The sequence below is a fragment of the Lepus europaeus genome, chromosome 13 (assembly GCF_033115175.1).
Source record: "Lepus europaeus isolate LE1 chromosome 13, mLepTim1.pri, whole genome shotgun sequence".
NCBI classification, from domain to species: domain Eukaryota; kingdom Metazoa; phylum Chordata; class Mammalia; order Lagomorpha; family Leporidae; genus Lepus; species Lepus europaeus.
The window spans coordinates 69,254,330-69,274,738 of NC_084839.1; the positions used below are offsets into that span (position 1 = coordinate 69,254,330).

Sequence of the window (20,409 nt, forward strand, 5' to 3'; positions counted from 1 at the left end):
GACTAGGTTATCTGTGGACTCTAGGCAACGGCAGGTGCCCTGCACAAACAAAACAATGCACCAAAGATGACAATGGTCACTACTGTACTGTCTGCAAAGAAACCACTTTTCAAAGGACCCAAAAATGCCTGCATTCCAAATTCCACTTCTCCCAGGCTCAGGTATTTATCTGCAGAGTCCTGAAACGGGAGTTGGTTCTGTAACCTGGCCGTGACCCTAACACAATGGGAGAACTCCAGTAAGTCAATCTGATCTCGAGGAGCCTCACTTTCTCACTTGTGAAATGAGAGGGTTAGAAGTTCTCCAGAGACCTCCTGGTTCTACAATGCTTCCCCTCCAGGAGTCAAACCTTAGTCCTTAGGAGTCAAACCTGGGGGGCAGGCTCAAGGGAAAGACAGGGCAGGGAGAAGGTGGCTTCTAGTCTAGGCAATGATATATGACTTGAGTCTTCCTCAATCTGTAGAAAAATCAGAATAAACAAAGTGCAGCATAAGCGTAGAAAACTACTCCGGCACTTACAGCCTAGCATGAACTGTTTGCTTCTTGGCAACTGAGGGAATACTGGTGTTAGACTCTCTCTGGTATCAATAATACTGAGATAATGATACAACTTCAACAAACTCATCTATTTCCCACCTCTCTCTTGTTTCCTACAGAAAGGTTCCAAAATCCATCAAATTCCCTGCAGCTCTCTATTCCAATGGTAAGCAGTGCGGCTTCCCTACCAGGAAGCGTCTGCAACTTCTCCAGGGTAACTGCTCCAACTGTCAGTTCAGCTTGGCTACTGGCATCAGCCACTGCCACCTCTTTCCAGCCACTCATGGGTACTACCTACATTTTACCAACCTTTTAATACAACTATGTATCTGGAGTTACTCACCAGAGCCTGATCTCCACTTCTGCTGCCTCCTACTCAGGTATTTCTGAATGGAATATCACAGGACACACTGCAAAGAAGTCTTTGTCGCACAGGGACTTTTGTATAACTATCAGTGACCATGAGACAGGTGTTTCTTCCATGTGTATGACAGCCCAATATGACAATATTTCAGGTATCAATAATATGGTCCATTTTTCCCATCACTTGTGAGGAGCCGTCATTCAGATCTCAGATCAGGGACAGGGCCTGTCACTTCCATACCAGGAAGGAATCCAGATCTATTACTACAGTCACAGGAGGGCAGGGCCTCTGTAGTCCAGAAAACGAGGCCCCTTCCTGCAATCCTATGTCTCCTCCTGTGACATCCTGTGACATACACAGGAAGTGCGGCTTCTGCCCCTCACCAAGATTCGGTGATGGGGATAAAGGAGATTTAGCCCACAAATGTCCTGCCACCAGCCTTGTCCTCTGCAATCTACAGCTCTTGTGCCTGCACAACCCATGACAGGAACGAATATTCAAGGTGAGAGCAAATAAAATGTCTGCAAAGGTCTAAGGTCAAAAGCAGATCACATCTGCAGCTGACAGTGGTAGGTCTTCAACCACTACCCTTGCTCAGTGCTCTCCACTTGCAAACTCTATCTAGGAACACCTAATACAGATGGAAGTCTATGCCACATGCAAGAGAAGTCCAAGACAGGCCATCAAGGAGAGAGGCGCCTTTCTCTGAAGGGAGGAAGGAACCTCCACTGTGATACGGCCTTGACTAAACAAGTTCAGAGTCGGCGAACTCAAGGGGCTTCCATAGCCTAGACAGCTCATAGCAAGAGTCTCGGGTGATTGCTGACATCATAAATAAGAGTGCCAATTGTTAAATCAACAACGCGAGTCACTGGGTACGTGCTCCCCACGTAGGATCTCTGTCCTTAATGTGTTCTACTATGAAACGTAAAAACACTACTAGTCGAACAGTACCCTATACCTTGTGCGGTTGTGTGAGTGCAGCCTGTTAAAATCCTGCTTAGTATATACTAAGTTGATCTTCAGTATATGAAGGTAATTGAAAATGAAACTCGATAAAGGGCCGTATGGGAGAGGGAGAAGGAAGGGTTATCGGAGGGAGGGAGGTTGGCGAGGAAGCCACAACAATACAAAAGTTGCACTTTGTAAATTCACATTTATTAAATAAAAAAAGAGAGAGAGAGAAGTCCAAGAACATACTAGCAATCAGTCTCCCTAAACCAGCACATCCCTTCCCGTTCTCCCTTGCTTTAGTCTCTTCATAAGGCACTCTAGAGTTCTTAAGTGGTAGTTAGAGTTTCAGTTTACTTAATTGACACCAGGATTTCTGATCCTATGTTCAGAGACCCAGTCCAAGAAAACTGGCCCACATCTGTACTTGCTCATATAGTTCATGAGGAAGAGCTCCACCCACTCCTAGTCCATGGTGTGAGGTTTTCATATTCTCTCTGGGAATGGACAGAAATGAAAAGACCCTATATGAGAATGCTAGACTCTAAAACATTTCATGTTTTTCTTTTGTTTTGACGTAACAACTCCATGAAGAGAAAGCAAAAAATCTAGAATAGTCACTGCCTAACTCTGTCCATGGTCCTAGGGAGAGCTAGCTAGTTGAAGTGCATGGTTCCCATAAAAGGGGCCCGATGCTACACTGATGTGTAACACAGCTGCTGGCTTACCACAGACTGACTTCTTCCTTGATTCCTTTGCAGTGATGGAAATTCCCTGGGGATGGAGACTTCTCTGGGATTGCAACCTCCAAGCCGGACACTTTGTCTGCCACAAATGGCAGAATTTCCCAAGTACTGCAGTAGCAGAAACATCCAGATACTTGACAGTGACTCACCAACTGAGCTAGGAGATATTTCGATCATAGCTCCAGTGCAAAGTCCTCTTACTTTCTGGGCAGTGCCCCAAGAACCGAATCAGGAAAAAAAGGCGAGTAATCACTTGGGGGAGATTAAAACCAAACTTTCAAAGTCGCTGGGTGCCTTCCAGGACCCAGCAGAAAACCAAGATCCTCCACTGTTCCCTTTGGAAATCCCTGATATTCATCATCTTCTGGCTTACATTGATGCTGCTGTTGGTGAAAGGGGCCGCCTGGTCCTACAAATGTCAATCTGGATAAGAATAACTTCAGTCATGAGGATCAAGGGTTACTAGAAGACGCGCCTGAGGCCAGCAGTGGCTTTGCAGACATTACTACACTGGACAGAGCAAGACTAAAAGAACCAGAGAAAACAACTCTACGAAAGCTCAAGAGAGCAAGCAGTCAGGGAGCAAAGTCATGGAAGAAGATAAACCATCTGTCCCCAAGACTAAGAGGAAGAAAAATCTGCCTGAGCTTACCCAAAATATCTTAAAAAAAAAAAAAAAAAAAAAAAAAAAAACATGGCTGTCTCATTATGCACATGCTAGAGTCTGTGCAGGTTTTCCATGCACTGGAAAATAAGAGCAATAATACTGGACTGCATTCCTCTGGGATCCTAGAAATCTAAACAACAACAAAACCCTCAGTCACCCTGAGCTCTCAAACCATTGCTGAAAACCCCACAGCAGGGTACAGGTCCTGAAAAAGCACAAGTCAGTGCCCAGAAACTGGATGGTGAAGCTGACAAAGGGTGCGCATCTCCATCCGTGTATGACCTGCCACCACCTGGAAAGGTGAAGTTGATACCTCTGCCGTTCCCCAATGTCAGTAAGCCTCAACCTCGACCTGTTCCTCGGAGGCCACAGTCTCTTGCCTCACACAGGCCCACTCTGGGGAACCCTGCCCAGCCTGCTTCTACTAATCAGGCTCAACCTACTACAGTCAACCTACCCCAACCAGCTCCTGCCAACACATCTTCCGTGGATCCTGCCAGACCAGCTCAGCCAATTTCAACTCGACCCGGTTGGATGCACCCTACCCGGCCTAGTATCCCTCCATCTGCTGTCTCTAGGCCTGCACCTAACAAAACATCATCTTACACTTCTCTCAAGTGGGAGCCTGTTTCTGCTGCTGTGGCCAAGCTCCAGTCACCACCCAATCCTCAAAACCCATTTCTAATCCAAGATTTCAGCCGCCAACCAATTCCATGGAGGAAACCTGATATTCTTGGGCCTGTAGTGTCAAATCCCATCACAGAAGAACAGAGGCCAGAGCGAGAGGCTATGAAGAGGCGGGCTCAACAGCAGCGTGAGAATGCTGCCAAATACACCTCTATGGGGAAACTGCAGTTTTTCATCGAGAGGGAAAAGGAGATGGCTATCTCTCAAACTATGGCTATGCAATGTAAGAATGGCTAAGATTGCTGGCACCACTTTGGTCTTCCAAATATACAGACAGATACAAATTTTGTATTTATTGATATAGTTAATGCATTAATAAAAAGGAATGTCATAGAAATAACAGATGAATAACAAATAACCCTTCATATTGTGTGTTTTGTTTTGGTGGTGGTGGGGCTATGCCTGCATTAGAAAAATGAAATGAAGGGCCAGTGCTGTGGTGTAGCAGGTAAAACCACTGCCTGCAGCACCAACATCCCATATGGATGCTGGTTTGAGACTCGTCTGTTCCACTTCTGATCCAGCTCTCTGCTATGGCCTGGGAAAGCAGCAGAAGATGGCCCAAGTCCTTGGCCCCTGCACCCTCTTGAGAGACCGGGAAAACTCCTGACTCCTGGCTTCAGTTCAGCCCAACCTCCATCCAGCGCGGCCACTTGAGAAGTGTATCACCGCTTGGATGATTTCTCTCCCTCTCTCTCTCTTTCTCTCACTCTCACTCTGTCTCTGCCTTTCTCTATTGATGCCTTTCAAATAAATAAATCTTTTAAAATTTTTAAATAAAGCCAGCATGGAAAGCCTGGAAAAAAAAAAGAAGAAGAAGAAGAAGAAGAAGAAGACCTAAATGAAAAATCTCTGCAAGTGAGATCCCAGTGGAAAGAGCAGGGCCATCAAAGAGGGAGGTGCCTTTCTCTGAAGGGAGGAGAGAACTTCCACTTTGACTATGACCCTATTGGAATAAGATCAAAATCGGCGAACCCTAGAGGCTTCCATGGCCTTGGCAACTCATGACTGGAGCCTGGGGAGATTGCTGATACCATAAACAAGAGTGTCAGATTATTAGGTCAACAACAGGAGTCACTGTGTACTTACGTCTCATGTGGGATCTGTCCTTAATGTGTTGTCTAATGTGAAGTGATGCTATAACTAGTACTAAAACAGTATTTTTGCACTTTGTGTTTCTGTGTGTGTGCAAACTGATGAAATCTTTACTTGGTATATACTGAATCGATCTTCTGTATATAAAGATAATTGAAAGTGAAAAAAAAAAAAAACCTGGTGTTAAATTGGAAATTGCATAGAAAATTAATTAACTTTTTAAAAATATCATGTAGGATCTCTGTCTTTAATGTGCTGTACACTGTTATTTAATACTATAACTAGTACTCCAACAGTATTTTTTCACTTTGTGTTGCTATGTGGGGGCAAACTGTTGAAATCTTTACTTAATATATACTAAACTGATCTTCTGCATATATAAAGAGAATTGAAGATGAATCTTGATGTGGATGGAAGGGGAGAGGGAGCGGGAAAGGGGAGGGTTGTGGGTGGGAGGGAAGTTATGGGGGGGGGGAAGCCATTGTAATCCATGAGCTGTACTTTGGAAATTTATATTCATTAAATAAAAGTTAAAAAAATTTTTAATAAAAAAAGAAATTAAATAAATGTTGGACTGGGGATAGGAGACAAAAGGATAACAATTGAAAAAGTAGGAAGGAGTGTGGACCCAGACTAGGGAAGCCAAAAAGAGAAGGATATTATGAGTTCTTAAGAGACTCAGAAACAGGGGAAATGAGAGAAGACAAGGAAATGGAGCTTAGGACTGAAAAAAAAAATTGGATAAATTTAACACTGGTAGCAAATGACTCTGGCTAGACCAGAAGAAATATAAACAGGGCCTGCAGCTGTGGCGTAGTGGGTTAAGCCACCACCTGCAGCACCAGCATCCTACATGGGTACCAGTTCACGTTCCAACTGCTAAACTTCCCATACAGCTCCCTGCTAATGTGCCTGGGAAAGCAATGGAAGGTGACCCAAGTACTTGGGCCCCTACACCCAGGTGGGAGACCTGGGAGAAACTTCTGATTGGCCCACTCTAGCTGTTGTGGCCATCTGGGGAGTGAACCAGAAGATGGAAGATCTCCTTCTGTCTGTCTGTCTGTCTCTGTCTCTCTCTCTCTCTCTCTCTCTGTAACTCAGCCTTTCAAAGAAATAAACAAATCTTTAAAAAATACTGTAAACAGATCTCTTGTGAATGCTGGCCTTTGTGTCATAAGCTACAAGAGCAGTAATTTAGAAATTAAGATTCAGGACACATCTCCAACTTCTTTGATTATCACAGCATCACAGCAGGGAAAGGTGAGCTCAAACACAGTGGAACGATCCCAGGGAGTGGTTGGGGCTCACAGGTATCCCACCGGCAGCTGATCCCTGGGGCTGTGGGACTTACAACAGCAGAGGCCCACCCAGGACAGGCCCTGGATGTAAGCCAACATCTACTCAGCACCTGTGTGCCAGGCCAGCACGATGCCCTACCTCAGTTTACCTTCACAACGACACAAGGCCAGCATCAGTATCCACCGCACTTTTATGACTGAAGGACAGCAATGGGCTGCGTGACCCAGCATGCCAGGAGCACGGCCTTGGGGGCAGTAGAGTCCTCAGGGTTTGCAAGTACCTGTAGACGGCCGACAGGGCTTTCAGCGAACAGCAACCCAATCGGACAACATCAGACTCCCAGAGGGGCTAAACGTTTAGGCGAGGAGCCTGCTGGGGCTTTCTCCTGCAACTTGGCCATGTGTCTCCAGGTTGCTTCATCACCATTAACTGTGGCATTTGAGGGTTGGGGCAGCCATTTCCACAGGGTGAGAGCACATGAGCACCAGGTTGCCCACAACCACATCACAGGTCCACAAGAATGAATCATTTTGGGTGTGGCTTCCAGGTACTGATGGGAGGAGGATGGCCATGCTGAAGGGGCAGGAGCAAAAAGGGGTGGGGAACATGGGGGATCGTACTCTGGCAAAATTAATAATTCACGTTATTAAAATTATCTTTGGATATTGATTAACAGAACAACGTTCACCACTTAAAAGTGTGTGATTCCTGGCACTGGGTATATTCATGGATGTACAACCATCATCGCCATCTAACCCATAACATTTTTTTTTTAATTTACTTATTTACTTGAAAGTCAGAGTTATACAGAGAGAGAAGGAGAGGCAGAGAAAAAGAGAGAAAGAGAGGGTTTTCCATCTGCTGGTTCACTACCCAATTGGCTGCAACGGCTGGAGCTGCGCCAATATGAAGCCAGGAACTTCTTCCAGGTCTCCCCCATGGGTGCAGGGGCCCAAGGTCTTGGGCCATCTTCTACTATTTTCCCAGGCCATAGCATTGAGCTGGATTGGAAGTGCAGCAGCCGGTACTCAAACCAGTGCCCATATGGGATGCTGGCACTGAAGGTGGTAGCTTTACCCGATATGCCACAGTGCCGGCCCCTAATCCATAACATTTTGAGCTCTGAAAAAAGAAACTCTCCACTCATTAGTAGTCACTCCCCATGCCCTCCCCTCTCAGGCCCTATCCAATTTCTATGGGTTTGCCATTCTAGATAGTTCATATAGATAGAACTGTACAATGTATGGCCTTTGGTATTGAATTCCCTTGCTTAGCATAATGATTTCAAGGATTGTCCATGTTATATTTTGTATACTGCATTTCTTCCCATGTTTGCACAAATTCTATTGCAGAAACTTGAAAAATTGTGTGTGTATGTGTGTGTGTGTGTGTGTGTACAATTAGTCAACCTATGGCACTTTGGGTTAAGCTGCTGCCCACAGTGCCAGCATACGATATCCAAGTGCCAGTTAGAGTTCTCTATGCTCCACTTGCTATCCAGCTCCCTGCTAATGCACCTGGGAAAGCAACAGAAGGCCTAAGTGCTGGGGTCCCTTCTGCCCATGTAGTAGTCTGCTCCAGACATGGCTGTTGCAGCCACTTGGGGTGTGAACCAGAGAATCTAAGATATCTTGCTGTCTTTGTTTTCTCTTCAATTTTCCTCATCACAGGTCCTTTCAAATAAATAAATAAATACTTAAAATCAGATACGGGGTGCCGGATTCTGTCCCGGTTGCCCCTGTTCCAGGCCAGCTCTCTGTTGTGGCCCGGGAGTGCAGTGGGGAATGGCCCAAGTGCTTGGGCCCTGCACCCCATGGGAGACCAGGAGAAGCACCTGGCTCCTGCCTTCGGATCAGCGCGGTGCACCAGTGGCAGTGCCAGTCACGGCGGCTTTTGGAGGGTGAACCAACAGAAAAGGAAGACCTTTCTCTCTCTCTCTCTCTCTCTCTCTCTCTCTCTCTAACTCTCTCTCTCTCTCTCTCTCTCTCTGTCCACTCTGCCTGTCAAAAAAAAAAAAAAAAAAGGTAAAAGTGTGATGTGTCTTACAATGGTGATTTCCTTTAAAATAAGCCAAGGGGATGGGGTCAGCACTGTGGCCCAGAGGGTTAACACCCAGGCCTGAAGCACCGGCATCCCATATGGGTACCGGTTCTAGTCCTAGCTGCTCCTCTTCCCATCCAGCTCTCTGCTAAGGCCTGGGAAAGCAGTAGAAGATGCCCCAAGTCCTTTGTCCCCTGCACCCCTGTGGGAGACCCAGAAGAGGCTCCTGGCTCCTGGCTTCAGATCGGCACAGCTTGGTGGATGTAGCCGATCTGTACCAATCTGTTTCTTACAAAAACCACAAAAGATGCACAGATACCTCTTGTCTCCTGTCCCCTCACTTTGTGCCCTATTCTTCATTAATGTCTTCTTTCTTTAACTAGTCTCCTCTTCATTTTGTCTGCCCTTGCACTGAAACATAGCAGACAGAGAGAACCCTAGAGGTCCAAGATTCTATAGTGGCTGTTTATAAGGGGCAGGAGGTTACAGTAACTGTCACACTGCATTAGCTGATTTGAGAAAAGTTATGCTAAATGCCTCTCAGATACAAAGGAACAGAATGCCAGCATGCCTTCATGGCTCAAGGAACCAGAGGCAGCAAACCATAGGCAAAAAATCACTACCTTTAGCTAGGAGAAGGCAGGCTGGCAGTCACCGTTCTCTAGTACTTGTTTCCAAAAGACCCCTGCTTCTGCAAGTTGACAACACGTAACATTTGTAAATGTAGGACCACAAGTAGAAGTCTTGTTCCAGACACAATGGCTAAGACGAAAGGGAGAAGGAAAGATGCAAGTCCAACTTGGCCCATCTAAGCCCAAACAACTTAGGACTCACGGAGAAGAAACCACAGGGAACAGCCTTGGACCACATCATCTCTACAAGGCACACTCAGTGAACTTCACTCCACTCTTCAACCACGTTGCAAAGGAACTCTGGTTCAATCCTTTAGTCTTTAAAAGCTGCAGGGAGTTCACTAATCAGATCAACTAGATCCTTTCAGAAGCACCATAACCACTCAATCTGGACTTCCCTTCCCTCCTCTCCAACCCAGGAATCTGTACAAATGGGTATGATACTAAGTACAATACACAGAATGTAAGCATTGATTGATTACATTAATGAACACGTATGAGAAACATTGAGAAGATTTCCCAGTTAACAGCTGGTTGGCTGGGGAAGTCTGTCTTTACAGGATTTCACCATCCCAGAGTTCAACTGCCATAGCTCTGCTAAAGATGCCGCTACAGCTGTCCACCATTCCCTCCACCCAATCTCCTCACTGGGAACCCTGACCTTCCTATTGGCTACCTCAGACCTTTAAACTGCCTGTTTTTGACATCATTCTCCCACCAAACCTGCTACCACCTGGTGGAATCTTGGGGTTTCCATGGAGCTGTCTGTAAACAAATTTGGAACATCGCAAGTGACCAGTAGCCAGTGACCTCCATACTGGACACATGTGCTTGCTGGCACCAGCCAGCCAGTTATCCTCTGTATCGTCTCTTCAACCTTCATATCTACCGTTGATATTTCCTCTTCTCTGACCATGTCAGGTAAGGAAAGAAACCTTTAAAAGTTCCTCACTAGAAGGTTTTTCCATGTAAACTTAGTAATACAGTCCAGACAGCTTGGAGCAATGGGATTATTAAGTACTGGACTAGAAATGTGGAGACTCAATTTTGAGTTGGCTTTACCAGTTACTGGCTATGTGACTTTGGACGAATCACAACTCTCCCAAAAAACCTGTTTCCTCATTTGCTAGATCAGGGTAGTAATTAATTCTCTCAAATCACTCTCTTTCCATTTATTTTTACTTGAAAGATAGAATTAGACAGTGAGAGACAGAGAGGAAAGGTCTACCTTCCATTGGTTCACTCTCCAAAGGACTGCTGTGGCCAGTGCTACACCGATCTGAAGCCAGGAGTCAGGTGCTTCCTCCTGGTCTCCCATGCGGGTGCAGGAGCCTAAGTGCTTGGAAAATCCTCCTCTAGTCCCAGAGCAACTGGGACTAGAACCCGGCACCCATATGTGATGCCGACGCTGCAGGTAGAGGATTAACCAAGTGAGCCACAGCACTGGCCCACTCACACTCTGTTCTAATATTGAAATTTAAAGGGTATACACACAGAAAATGAAACCAGAGACTCACTTGAGAGTGCTTGTTTCAGCAGAAGTAGTGGAAAAAACATCCAGGACACACAGAAAACTAACTATATATGCTAAGATTTTTCAGCTCTACTAGTCTCCCTCCAAAAACATTTCAACTTTAGTATTTCAAATTGAGTTCTGTTCAAAATGCAATATTCACATATTTTGGGGTTTTTCTATTTAATATAGATTAAAAACAGAAAATAGGGAGAGAGGATAGAGATGCCTGGCCTGTACATAGGCAGATATTCCAGGAAAAGGAACTTTGAGACAACAGGTGTTGAGAAGAGGGAGGAAAGACAAAAATGACGACAAGGAAATTTTAAGAATTATAGTGATGAGCAGCATAGAGTATTTCTCAAGGAAAGAAGAGACGTTTTGGCATGGAATGTTGAGGAGGATATAAGATTTTAAAGTAATGAGCATAGGGTGGAATTTCCTCAGAGCAGTGCAAATTCTTACATTAATGTACCAGAAAGGAAACCAAGGCTAGCATAGGGTACCCCTGGGAAAGCAGCTTTTCAGAAAGTCATACTCAGCTGTTTGGCTTTCGTTTTTTTCCCATGCCTCTTTGAACATGGAAGACACCTGACAGCTTTGAAAAGGAAAATTAGAAATGTATACTAGGAGTGATGCTTCCTCCAAACACGGAACTTGACTAAAAGTAGTTAACTTGGAGACTGGGGGAAATGGGATTTTCCGTGTTCTTGTTCATTCCGATTTTTAAACTGTTGTCTATTTCTATTATCAAAAACATTTTTTAAATGATATATCCTCCTCTGCAGCAGAAGGGCAAATTCTCTATCTGCAACAGGAGAACAAATTCCCCAGATGTGACACATTTCAAGTCAAGGCTGTCTGTCATCTTTATAATTATTTTCCTCCAAAAACAGAGTACCTGTGGATTAACCGTCATTCACTGTTGTTAGAGCTAAGCAAAAAGTGAAATACCGACCTAAAAACAAAAGGAACAGGTTGAGCCCCACAGCTCTGATTCCACATTTCTCTAAAACAATTATTTGGTAGTTACGGTGTTTTCTAAGCTTTGGGGATGACATTCTCCTATAGGTTGAAGACGATAAGGATCTAGGTTTCGAGCATAAATATAAACATGTTCATGATACCGTCAGTGTTCTTGTCTGGTGTTTATATGGCTGTAGTTATTGACATTTCTATTTCTATAAGATTGATATCTGTTACATGCTGGAGACTATTCAGAGTAATATGAATGAGCATAATAAAGGAATCTATTTACACTCAGTTTTTGGCTACCTGTTTTGGACTTGTTTTGATGAAGTATTTGTTCACATAAGTTATGGGTACTTAAACACATTCACTGCATCCAGCTGCTCGTTATACACTTTTTCATTGATATGTTTTCTCTGTATGTGCAGGTTAGAAATTCATTCAAAAATCACCTAAAGTGGGATATTTTTGTTAAATAGTATTCACTAAAAATAGAGAATATTCACTTGCATACTATTGCAGGTTTGATGACAGAACCATGTGGTAATCTACTCTTCCTAGCTGTTTGTCATATATTCCAATTTTCATTGATATCTACATATGAGGGCATTTCAAACAGTTCCTGTAAACACTAAGTTACCATGGTGTAAGAAATATTTAACATGCATACATAGTTTCTTAATGGCAGATATTACCATGAGCTTTTTCAAGCCCTTCATATGCATAGATTTTACAATCTTTTGCACCAAAGTAATCATCTTTTCCTCTCACTTTCCATGTACTTTTTGATATATCGTTATATTCTTTTCAGTTCTGTCATATTATATATATTTCAGGAATTTCATGTGTCCTTCCAGAACTTACTATATCTTCATCAACATAAATCACATTAAAAATTGTCTTTTTTTCATGTATTCATTATCACTGTTATGACTATAATCACTCTTGGAGGGTCTTTCTGACCTGGGGTCAGAGGGCTGCCTTGAAGAGGACAGAGAACAACTCTTGAACACCAGCTGGGCTAGGTTATCTGTGGACTCTAGGCAATGGCAGGTGCCCTGCACAAACAAAACAATGCACCAAAGATGACAATGGTCACTACTGTACTGTCTGCAAAGAAACCACTTTTCAAAGGACCCAAAAATGCCTGCATTCCAAATTTCACTTCTGCCAGGCTCAGGTATTTATCTGCAGAGTCCTGAAATGGGAGTTGGTTCTATAACCTGGAAGTAACCCTAACACAATGGGAGAACTCCAGTAAGTCAATCAGATCTCGGGGAGCCTCACTTTCCTCACTGGTAAAATGAGAGTGTTAGAAGTTCTCCAGAGACCTCCTAGTTCAGCAATGCTTCACCTCCAGGAAGTCCTTAGGAGTCAAACCTGGGGGGCAGGCTCAAGGGAAAGACAGGGCAGGGAGAAGCTGGCTTCTAGTCTAGGCAATGATTAATGCTGAATCTGCCCCACACCTGTACATTAATCCACAATTAACAAACTGCATCATGAGGGTAGAAAACTGCTCTAGGACGTCAAGCCTATCATGAATGTCTGAATTTCCTGTCTAAGACTATTGGTATGAGATGTTTTCTGATGACAATAATCTTAAGATAACTTTAAGATTTCATCAATCTAATCTATTTTCCCACCTCGCTCTTGTTTCCTACAGAAAATTTCCAAAATCCATCCCTACTTGGGACTGCAAATTCCCTGCAGCTCTCTATTCCCACGCTAGGCACTGCGACTTCCCTACCAGGAAGCATCTGCGACTTCTCCAGAGTGTCTGCCCCAACTGTCAGTTCGGCTTGGCTACTGCCATCAGCCGCTGCCACCTCTTTCCAGCCACTCATGGGGAGTGCCTACCTTTGCCAACATTCTAACACAACTCTGCTGTCTGGAGTTCCTGGCCAGAGCCAGAGCTCCACTTCTGCTGCCTCCTACTCAGGTATTTCTGAATGGAATATCACAGGACGCACTGCAAAGAAGTCCTCGTCGCTCGAGGACTTCACTGTAACTGTCATTGACCAGGACACTGGTGTTTCTTCCATGGCTATGACAGCCCAATATAACAAAACTTCAGGTGCCAATACCATGGTCCCTCTGTATCCATCAGTACATCAGGGCACAGCAACTCAGATTCCAAATCAGGGAAACTGCCTGTCCCTTCCATATGGAGAAGGAAGCCAGGTCTACTACTATAATCAAGGCACAGCAGGGCAAGTGCTCTCTGGAGAACTTGGCCCCTGTCTGCAATCCTATGGCCCTGTGACATACATGGGAAGTGTGGCGTCTGCCCCTCAACCAGAAATGGTGATGGTGCTCAAAAGGATTCAGCCCACAGATGCCCCACCACCAGCCTCGACCTCTGGAATCTACTACAATGTGCCTGCTCAACCCATCACAGGAACAAGTTTCCAAGGTGAGTGCAAACAATTAGGCAGGAAAGGAATAAGGTCAAAAGCACATCAACTCTGCAGCGAGAGTGGTGGCTCTTCAACCATTACCCTTGCTCAGTGCTCTCCCTTTTGAACTCTCTATAGGAACACTTAATCTAGACGGGAAATTTATGCAAGAGAAGCCCAAGATCATACTGAGGGATGCTACACTTTCACTTCCTTAGCTATCAGTCTCCTAAACCATCACATCACTTCCCATTCTCCCTTGCTTTAGTCTCTTTGTAAAGCATTTCAGAGTTCTTAATTTCAGAATGACAGTTTTAGTTTCCTCAAATGACCTCAAGATTTAAGGTCATGTGTTCTGAGATCCGGTCAAAAAAAAAAAAAAAAAAAAGATACACACAGGCCCAGAATCTTCCCTTGCTTGCATGAGTCATGAGAAAGAGCTCTGCTTTCTCCTACTTCCTGGTGGGCGGTGCTCCTATTTGCCCAGAAGAGTGGGGAGAAAACAAACATCCAATCTGAGAATGCTAGGTATTGTGAAACATTTCCTTTAAAAGCACTAGACTTTTCTTTGCTTAATTGACCCAAAGAAGTCAAAGCCAAGGAAACGATGACACTAGAGATAAGTAGGTCAAGGACTAACTCTCTGTTGCCTTTGTGCTTAGGAACATCTAGTCATATCCCATGTCCACTGGCTGGAAAGTGCTTAGATTTGGCACTGATAGGTAGTGCGGGTGCCTCAAATACCACAGACTGATTTCTTCCTTGATTCTTTTGCAGTGATGGAAAATTTCCCGGGGGTGGGGACTTCTGCCCTGGGATTGCAACCTCTAAGCCAGACATTCTGTCTGCCACAAACGGCAGAATTCCCCAAGTCCTGCAGGAGCAGAAATATCCAGATACTTGACAGTGACTCACCATCTGAGACAGGGGACATTTCAAAGATAGTTCCACTGCAGAGTTCTACTAATCTCTTGGTACTACCTCCAGACCAAAGCCAGGAGAAAACAGACAATATCAATCTGGGCGACATCAAAACCAAGCTTTCCAAGCCCCTGGATGCCTTCCAGGACCCAGCAGAAAACCAAGATCTTCCACTGCTCCCTTTGGAAATCCCTGACAGAGATCATCTGCTGGCTTGTGTTGATAACCCTGTTTGCCCACAGAAGCAGCCTGATCCTACAAATGCCATTCTGGGAAATAATCTCAGCCTTGACGATCAAGGGTTACTGGAAGATGGGAGTGAGGCTAGCAATGGCTTTGCAGACATTACCACACTGGTGGAGGAGATCTGCCTTCCCCAGATCTTCAGTTCCTTGGAAGATCTTGACCAACCCAATGGTCCCAAGGCAAGCAATGCCACAGATACTGGAGACATCCAAGGGACTCAGATGCAGGACACTTCAAGAGACACAAAGGGTCTCTCCGATGGAGTCAGGAAGAAAAAGCGTAAAGCTGCTGAACCGATCAATGGTAACAGCAAGACCAAAATCCAGCCAAAGGTCCCAGAGTTCCTGTTAGAGGGAGAAGTGGTCGCTTGTGGTGCTGCAGCCTGTGACAGGGATCCTGTGAATATGCCCAACAAACCAAACATCAAACCTCAGAAAGCTGCATCTCGAAGGTCCAGGAAAACCAAGTGCGATGGGCAAGCAAAGGCCAGAAGAACGAGAGAAAACAACTCTACGAAAGCTCAAGAGAGCAAGCAGTCAGGGAGCAAAGTTAAGGCTGAAAATAAACCATCCGTCCCCAAGACAAAGAGGAACAGAAATCCACCTGAGCTTACCCAAGAGAGCTTCAAAAAACCTAGAAGCTGCCTAGGCATGCACATGCTAGAGTCTGTGCAGGTTTTCCATGCGCTGGGGAAGAAGAGCGATAAGAAAACTGGCCTCTCGTCCTACCGGAACCTGGGAAATTCAAGCAACATCAAAGACCGCTGTGCATCCTCAGCTCTCAAACCATTGCTGAAAACCCCACAGCAGGGTACAGGTCCTGAAAAAGCACAAGTCAGTGCCCAGAAACTGGATGGTGAAGCTGACAAAGGGTGCGCATCTCCATCCGTGTATGACCTGCCACCACCTGGAAAGGTGAAGTTGATACCTCTGCCGTTCCCCAACGTCAGTAAGCCTCAACCTCGACCTGTTCCTCGGAGGCCACAGTCTCTTGCCTCACACAGGCCCACTCTGGGGAACCCTGCCCGGCCTGCTTCTACTAATCAGGCTCAACCTACTACAGTCAACCCACCCCAACCAGCTCCTGCCAACACATCTTCCATGGATCCTGCCAGACCAGCTCAGCCAATTTCAACTCGACCCGGTTGGATGCACCCTACCCGGCCTAGTATCCCTCCATCTGCTGTCTCTAGGCCTGCACCTAACAAAACATCATCTTACACTTCTCTCAAGTGGGAGCCTGTTTCTGCTGCTGTGGCCAAGCTCCAGTCACCACCCAACCCTCAAAACCCATTTCTAATCCAAGATTTCAGCCGCCAACCAATTCCATGGAGGAAACCTGATATTCTTGGGCCTGTAGTGTCAAATCCCATCACAGAAGAACAGAGGCCAGAGCGAGAGGCTATGAAGAGGCGGGCTCAACAGCAGCGTGAGAATGCTGCCAAATACACCTCTATGGGGAAACTGCAGTTTTTCATCGAGAGGGAAAAGGAGATGGTCTCTCTCTCGATACTACGGCTATGCAATGTAAGAGCTACTAAGAGAATCACTTGGTTTTTTCACATAGATATATTTATATATTTACCTATAGCAAAATACAAACTTCTCTATTTACATATTTTTAAGTATTAATAAAATGAAATAAAGATAATAGAATTAATTTTTAGATGATTAATAAAAAAGTCTGAGTTGAGATACTGCTAGTTGTGATTTTTCTTTGGTGGAGGTGGTGTTCAAAGTCTGTATTAGAAATATGATCTCAAAGTGGGATGGGGAAGTAAGAGATAAAAGGGTAAGAACTGAGTAAGGAGAAAGGAGTGTGATCCCAGACTTGGAAATCCAATAGGAAAAAGATTTTTTAGGCATAGTGATAGACCAAGGAATGGGTGAAATGGCAGAACTATGAAACAGAATCTGAAGACAGGACTAAGAAAAACAAGTACAGTTCCACTAAATTTGACCAAGGCTCAAGACAATATGGCTACACTGGAAAAACATAAACCATTCTTTTTTTAGTCTGAGTGCCAATAAAACTTCATCCTTTTTTCTTTTCTTTTTTCCCCAGAAACCTTTTATTTAGGGTATACAAACTTCAAGCATTTCCTAAATACTACTTCAAACACATAGTGATACTTCCCTTCATACCCTCCCTTCCAACCGCACTCCCACCCTTCTTTCTCTTCCCTCTCCTATTCCCACTCTTATGTTTTACCTAGATCTATTTTCAATTAATTTCATAAACATGAAATTTATTCTATACTAAGTAAAGAGGTCAACAAATAGTATGAAAAAATAAACTTGTCTCACAACAGTTGAGACAAGTGTTGTTCAAAATCATTGCATCTCAAAGTGTCAATATACGTCTATAGATGACCTTTAGGTGTTCTATTAGTTACCACAGATCAGAATGAACATACGTTAGTTGTCCTTTTGAGTCTTGGTTATTTCACAAAGTATAATGTTTTCCAATTACATCCATTTTGTTGCAAATGACGACAGGCACTTAGACAGTGAGAGAGAGAGAGAGACAGAGAGAAAGGTCTCCCTTCTGTTGGTTCACCCCACAAATGGACGGCATGTCCAGTGTGCTGCAGATGGCTCGCCACGCTGATCCGAACACAGGAGCCAGGTGCTTCCTCCTGGTCTTCCATGCGGGTGCAGGGCCCAAGCACTTGGACCATCCTCCACTGCCTTCCCAGGCCACAGCTGAGAGCTGGACTGGAAGAGGAACCACCGGGAAAGAATCCGATGCCCCAGCCGGGACTAGAAACCGGGTTGCTTGCCTAATGGCTCTGGCTAAAACTTCCAGGATTGCATTGAATAGCAATGGTGAGTGTGGGCATCTTTGCTGGTTCTGGATATTAGTGAGAATGCTTCCACCTTTTCCTCATTCAATAGGATGCTGGGCATGGGTTTGTCATAAATTGCCCTGATTGTGTTGAGGAATGGTTCTTCTTGTTTGTTTGTTTGCTTGTTCGTTTTTTGACAGGTAGAGTGGACAGTGAGAGAGAGAGACAGAGAGAAAGGTCTTCCGTTTGCCGTTGGTTTACCCTCCGATGGCCATCGCGGCTCAATAGGCTAATCTTCCGCCTTGCGGCGCTGGCACACCGGGTTCTAGTCCCGGTCGGGGTGCCGGATTCTGTCCCGGTTGCCCCTCTTCCAGGCCAGCTCTCTGCTGTGGCCAGGGAGTGCATTGGAGGATGGCCCAAGTCCTTGGGCCCTGCACCCCATGGGAGACCAGGAGGAATGGTTCTTCTATACCCAATTTGTTTAAAACTTTCATCATGAAAGGATGTTGTATTTTATCAAATGCTTTCACTGCATCTATTGAGATCATCATGGTTTCTGTTCTTCAGTTTGTGAATGTGATGTGTCACATTGATTAATTTGTGAATATTGAACCATCCCTGCATACCAGAGATAAATCCCACTTGGTCCAGGTGAATGATCTTTCTGATGTGTTGTTGGATATGACTGGCTAGTATTTTGTGAGGATTTTTGCATCTATGTTCATCAGGGAAATTGGTCTGTAGTTCTCTTCCCCTCTTGTATCTTTTTCAGGTTTAGGAATTAAGGTGATGCTGGCCGCATAGAAGGAGTTTGGGAGGATTCCCTCCCTTTCAATTATTTGGAATAGCTTGAGAGGAATTGGAGTTAGTTCTTTAAATGTCTGGTAGAACTCAGCCCTGAAGCCATCTGGTTCTGTGCTTTTCTTAGTTGGGAGTGTCTTTACTACTGATTCAATTTCCATCTTTGTTTTTGGTGTCTTTAGGTTTTCTATGTCTTCCTGGCTCAATTTAGGTAGGTTGTATGTGTCCAGGAAGTCTATTCATTTCTTCTAAGTTTCCCAATTTGTTGGCATACAGCTTGTTTTAGTAATTTGTGGTTATTCTTTTTATTTCTGTGGTATCTCTTGTAACCTTTCCTTTTTTATTCTCTAATTTTGTTTATTTGGGTCATCTCTCTTTTTGTTTAGTTGGTCCAATGGTATACCAAATTTGTTTATTTTTGAAAAAAAAACAGCTCTTTGTTTCACTGATCTTTTGTATTTCTTTGTTTCAGTTTTGTTTCTTTCTCCTCTAATTTATTTCTTTATTTTCTCCTACTAAATTTGGATTGGATTTGCTGTTCCTTTTCTAGGTTCTTGAGATACATTGAGAGCTCATTTAGGCAGCAACTGCTATAAACTTCCCTCTTAATACTGCTTTTGCTATATCTCATAAGTTTTGATATGCTGCATGGCTGTCTTCATTCATTTCCAGAATTTTTTTATTTCTCTTTGGATTTCTTCTATGACCCACTGCTCATTCAGGAGCATGTTGTTCAGTCTCCATGTGTTTTCATATGTTCTAGAGATTCTTAAGTTGTTGATTTCCAGCTTCAACCCATTGTGGAGAGAAGATGCATGGTATGCTTTCCATTTTTCTGAATTTGCTGACATTTGCTTTATGGCCTGGCAGATGGTCTACCCTAGTACACTGGTGAGAAGAATGTGTACTCTACAACTGTAGGATGAAAAGCTCAGTAGATATCAACTACATCCATTTGGTCTGTAGTATAGGTTACCACTATTGTTTCCTCGCTGATTTTCTGTCTGGTTGATCTATTGCTGAAACTGGGGTTCTGAAGCCCCCCATTACTACTGTATTGAAGTCTATGTTTCCCTTTAGAGCCATTAACATTTCATTCTTTTAAACAGCGACATGTCATGTAATTAGGTGAATATATACTTATTATAGTCACATCTTCCTGTTTAACTGATCACTAGTCATTACATTCCCTTCTTTGCCTCTTTTAACAATTTTTTCCCTATTTTGTCTGATGTTAGGATGCCTACACCAGCTCTTTTTTGGTTTCTATTGGCATAGAATATCTTCTTCCATTTGTTCACTTTCAGACTGTGTGTATCTTTGTTGGTGAGATGTGTTTCTTGTAGGCAGAAAATAGGTGGGCCTTATCTTTTTAATCCATTCAGCCAGTCTGTATCTTTTAACTGGAGAGTTGAGGCCATTTACATTCAAAGTGACTATTGATAAGTAATGACCTGGCCCTGCCATCTTTCCATTAATAATCTTGTTGTTTACTTTGGATTTCCTTTGTATTTTACTGTAGATTTTCTGCCTTCACCTTTTTTTATAGTGATGACCATGCTTCTGTTATTCTGTATGTAGCATATCCTTAAGCATCTTTTCAAGGCTGGACGAGTAGTGGCAAATTCTTTCAGTTTCTGTTTGTTATGGAAGGTCTTTATTTCACCTTCATTTTTAAATGAGAGCTGCACAGGGTACGGTATTCTGGGTTGACAGTTTTTTCACTAAAGACGTGGGATACATCTGGCCATTCTCAC

At 44.0% G+C, this 20,409-nt stretch overlaps 1 protein-coding gene and 1 pseudogene across 1 annotated transcript; both read left to right on the plus strand.

Annotated features, from left to right (window-relative positions):
- The first annotated feature begins 1,254 nt into the window (after positions 1 to 1,254).
- Positions 1,255 to 7,576, plus strand: LOC133772365 (uncharacterized protein C2orf78-like; annotated as a pseudogene).
- A 9-nt stretch (positions 7,577 to 7,585) lies between these two features.
- Positions 7,586 to 16,593, plus strand: LOC133772366 (uncharacterized protein C2orf78-like). The gene is given in 5 exon segments (XM_062208853.1): positions 7,586 to 7,599; positions 9,863 to 9,939; positions 13,164 to 13,913; positions 14,674 to 16,559; positions 16,561 to 16,593. Coding segments are annotated over 5 exon segments (2,760 nt in total).
- The last annotated feature ends 3,816 nt before the right edge of the window (positions 16,594 to 20,409 follow it).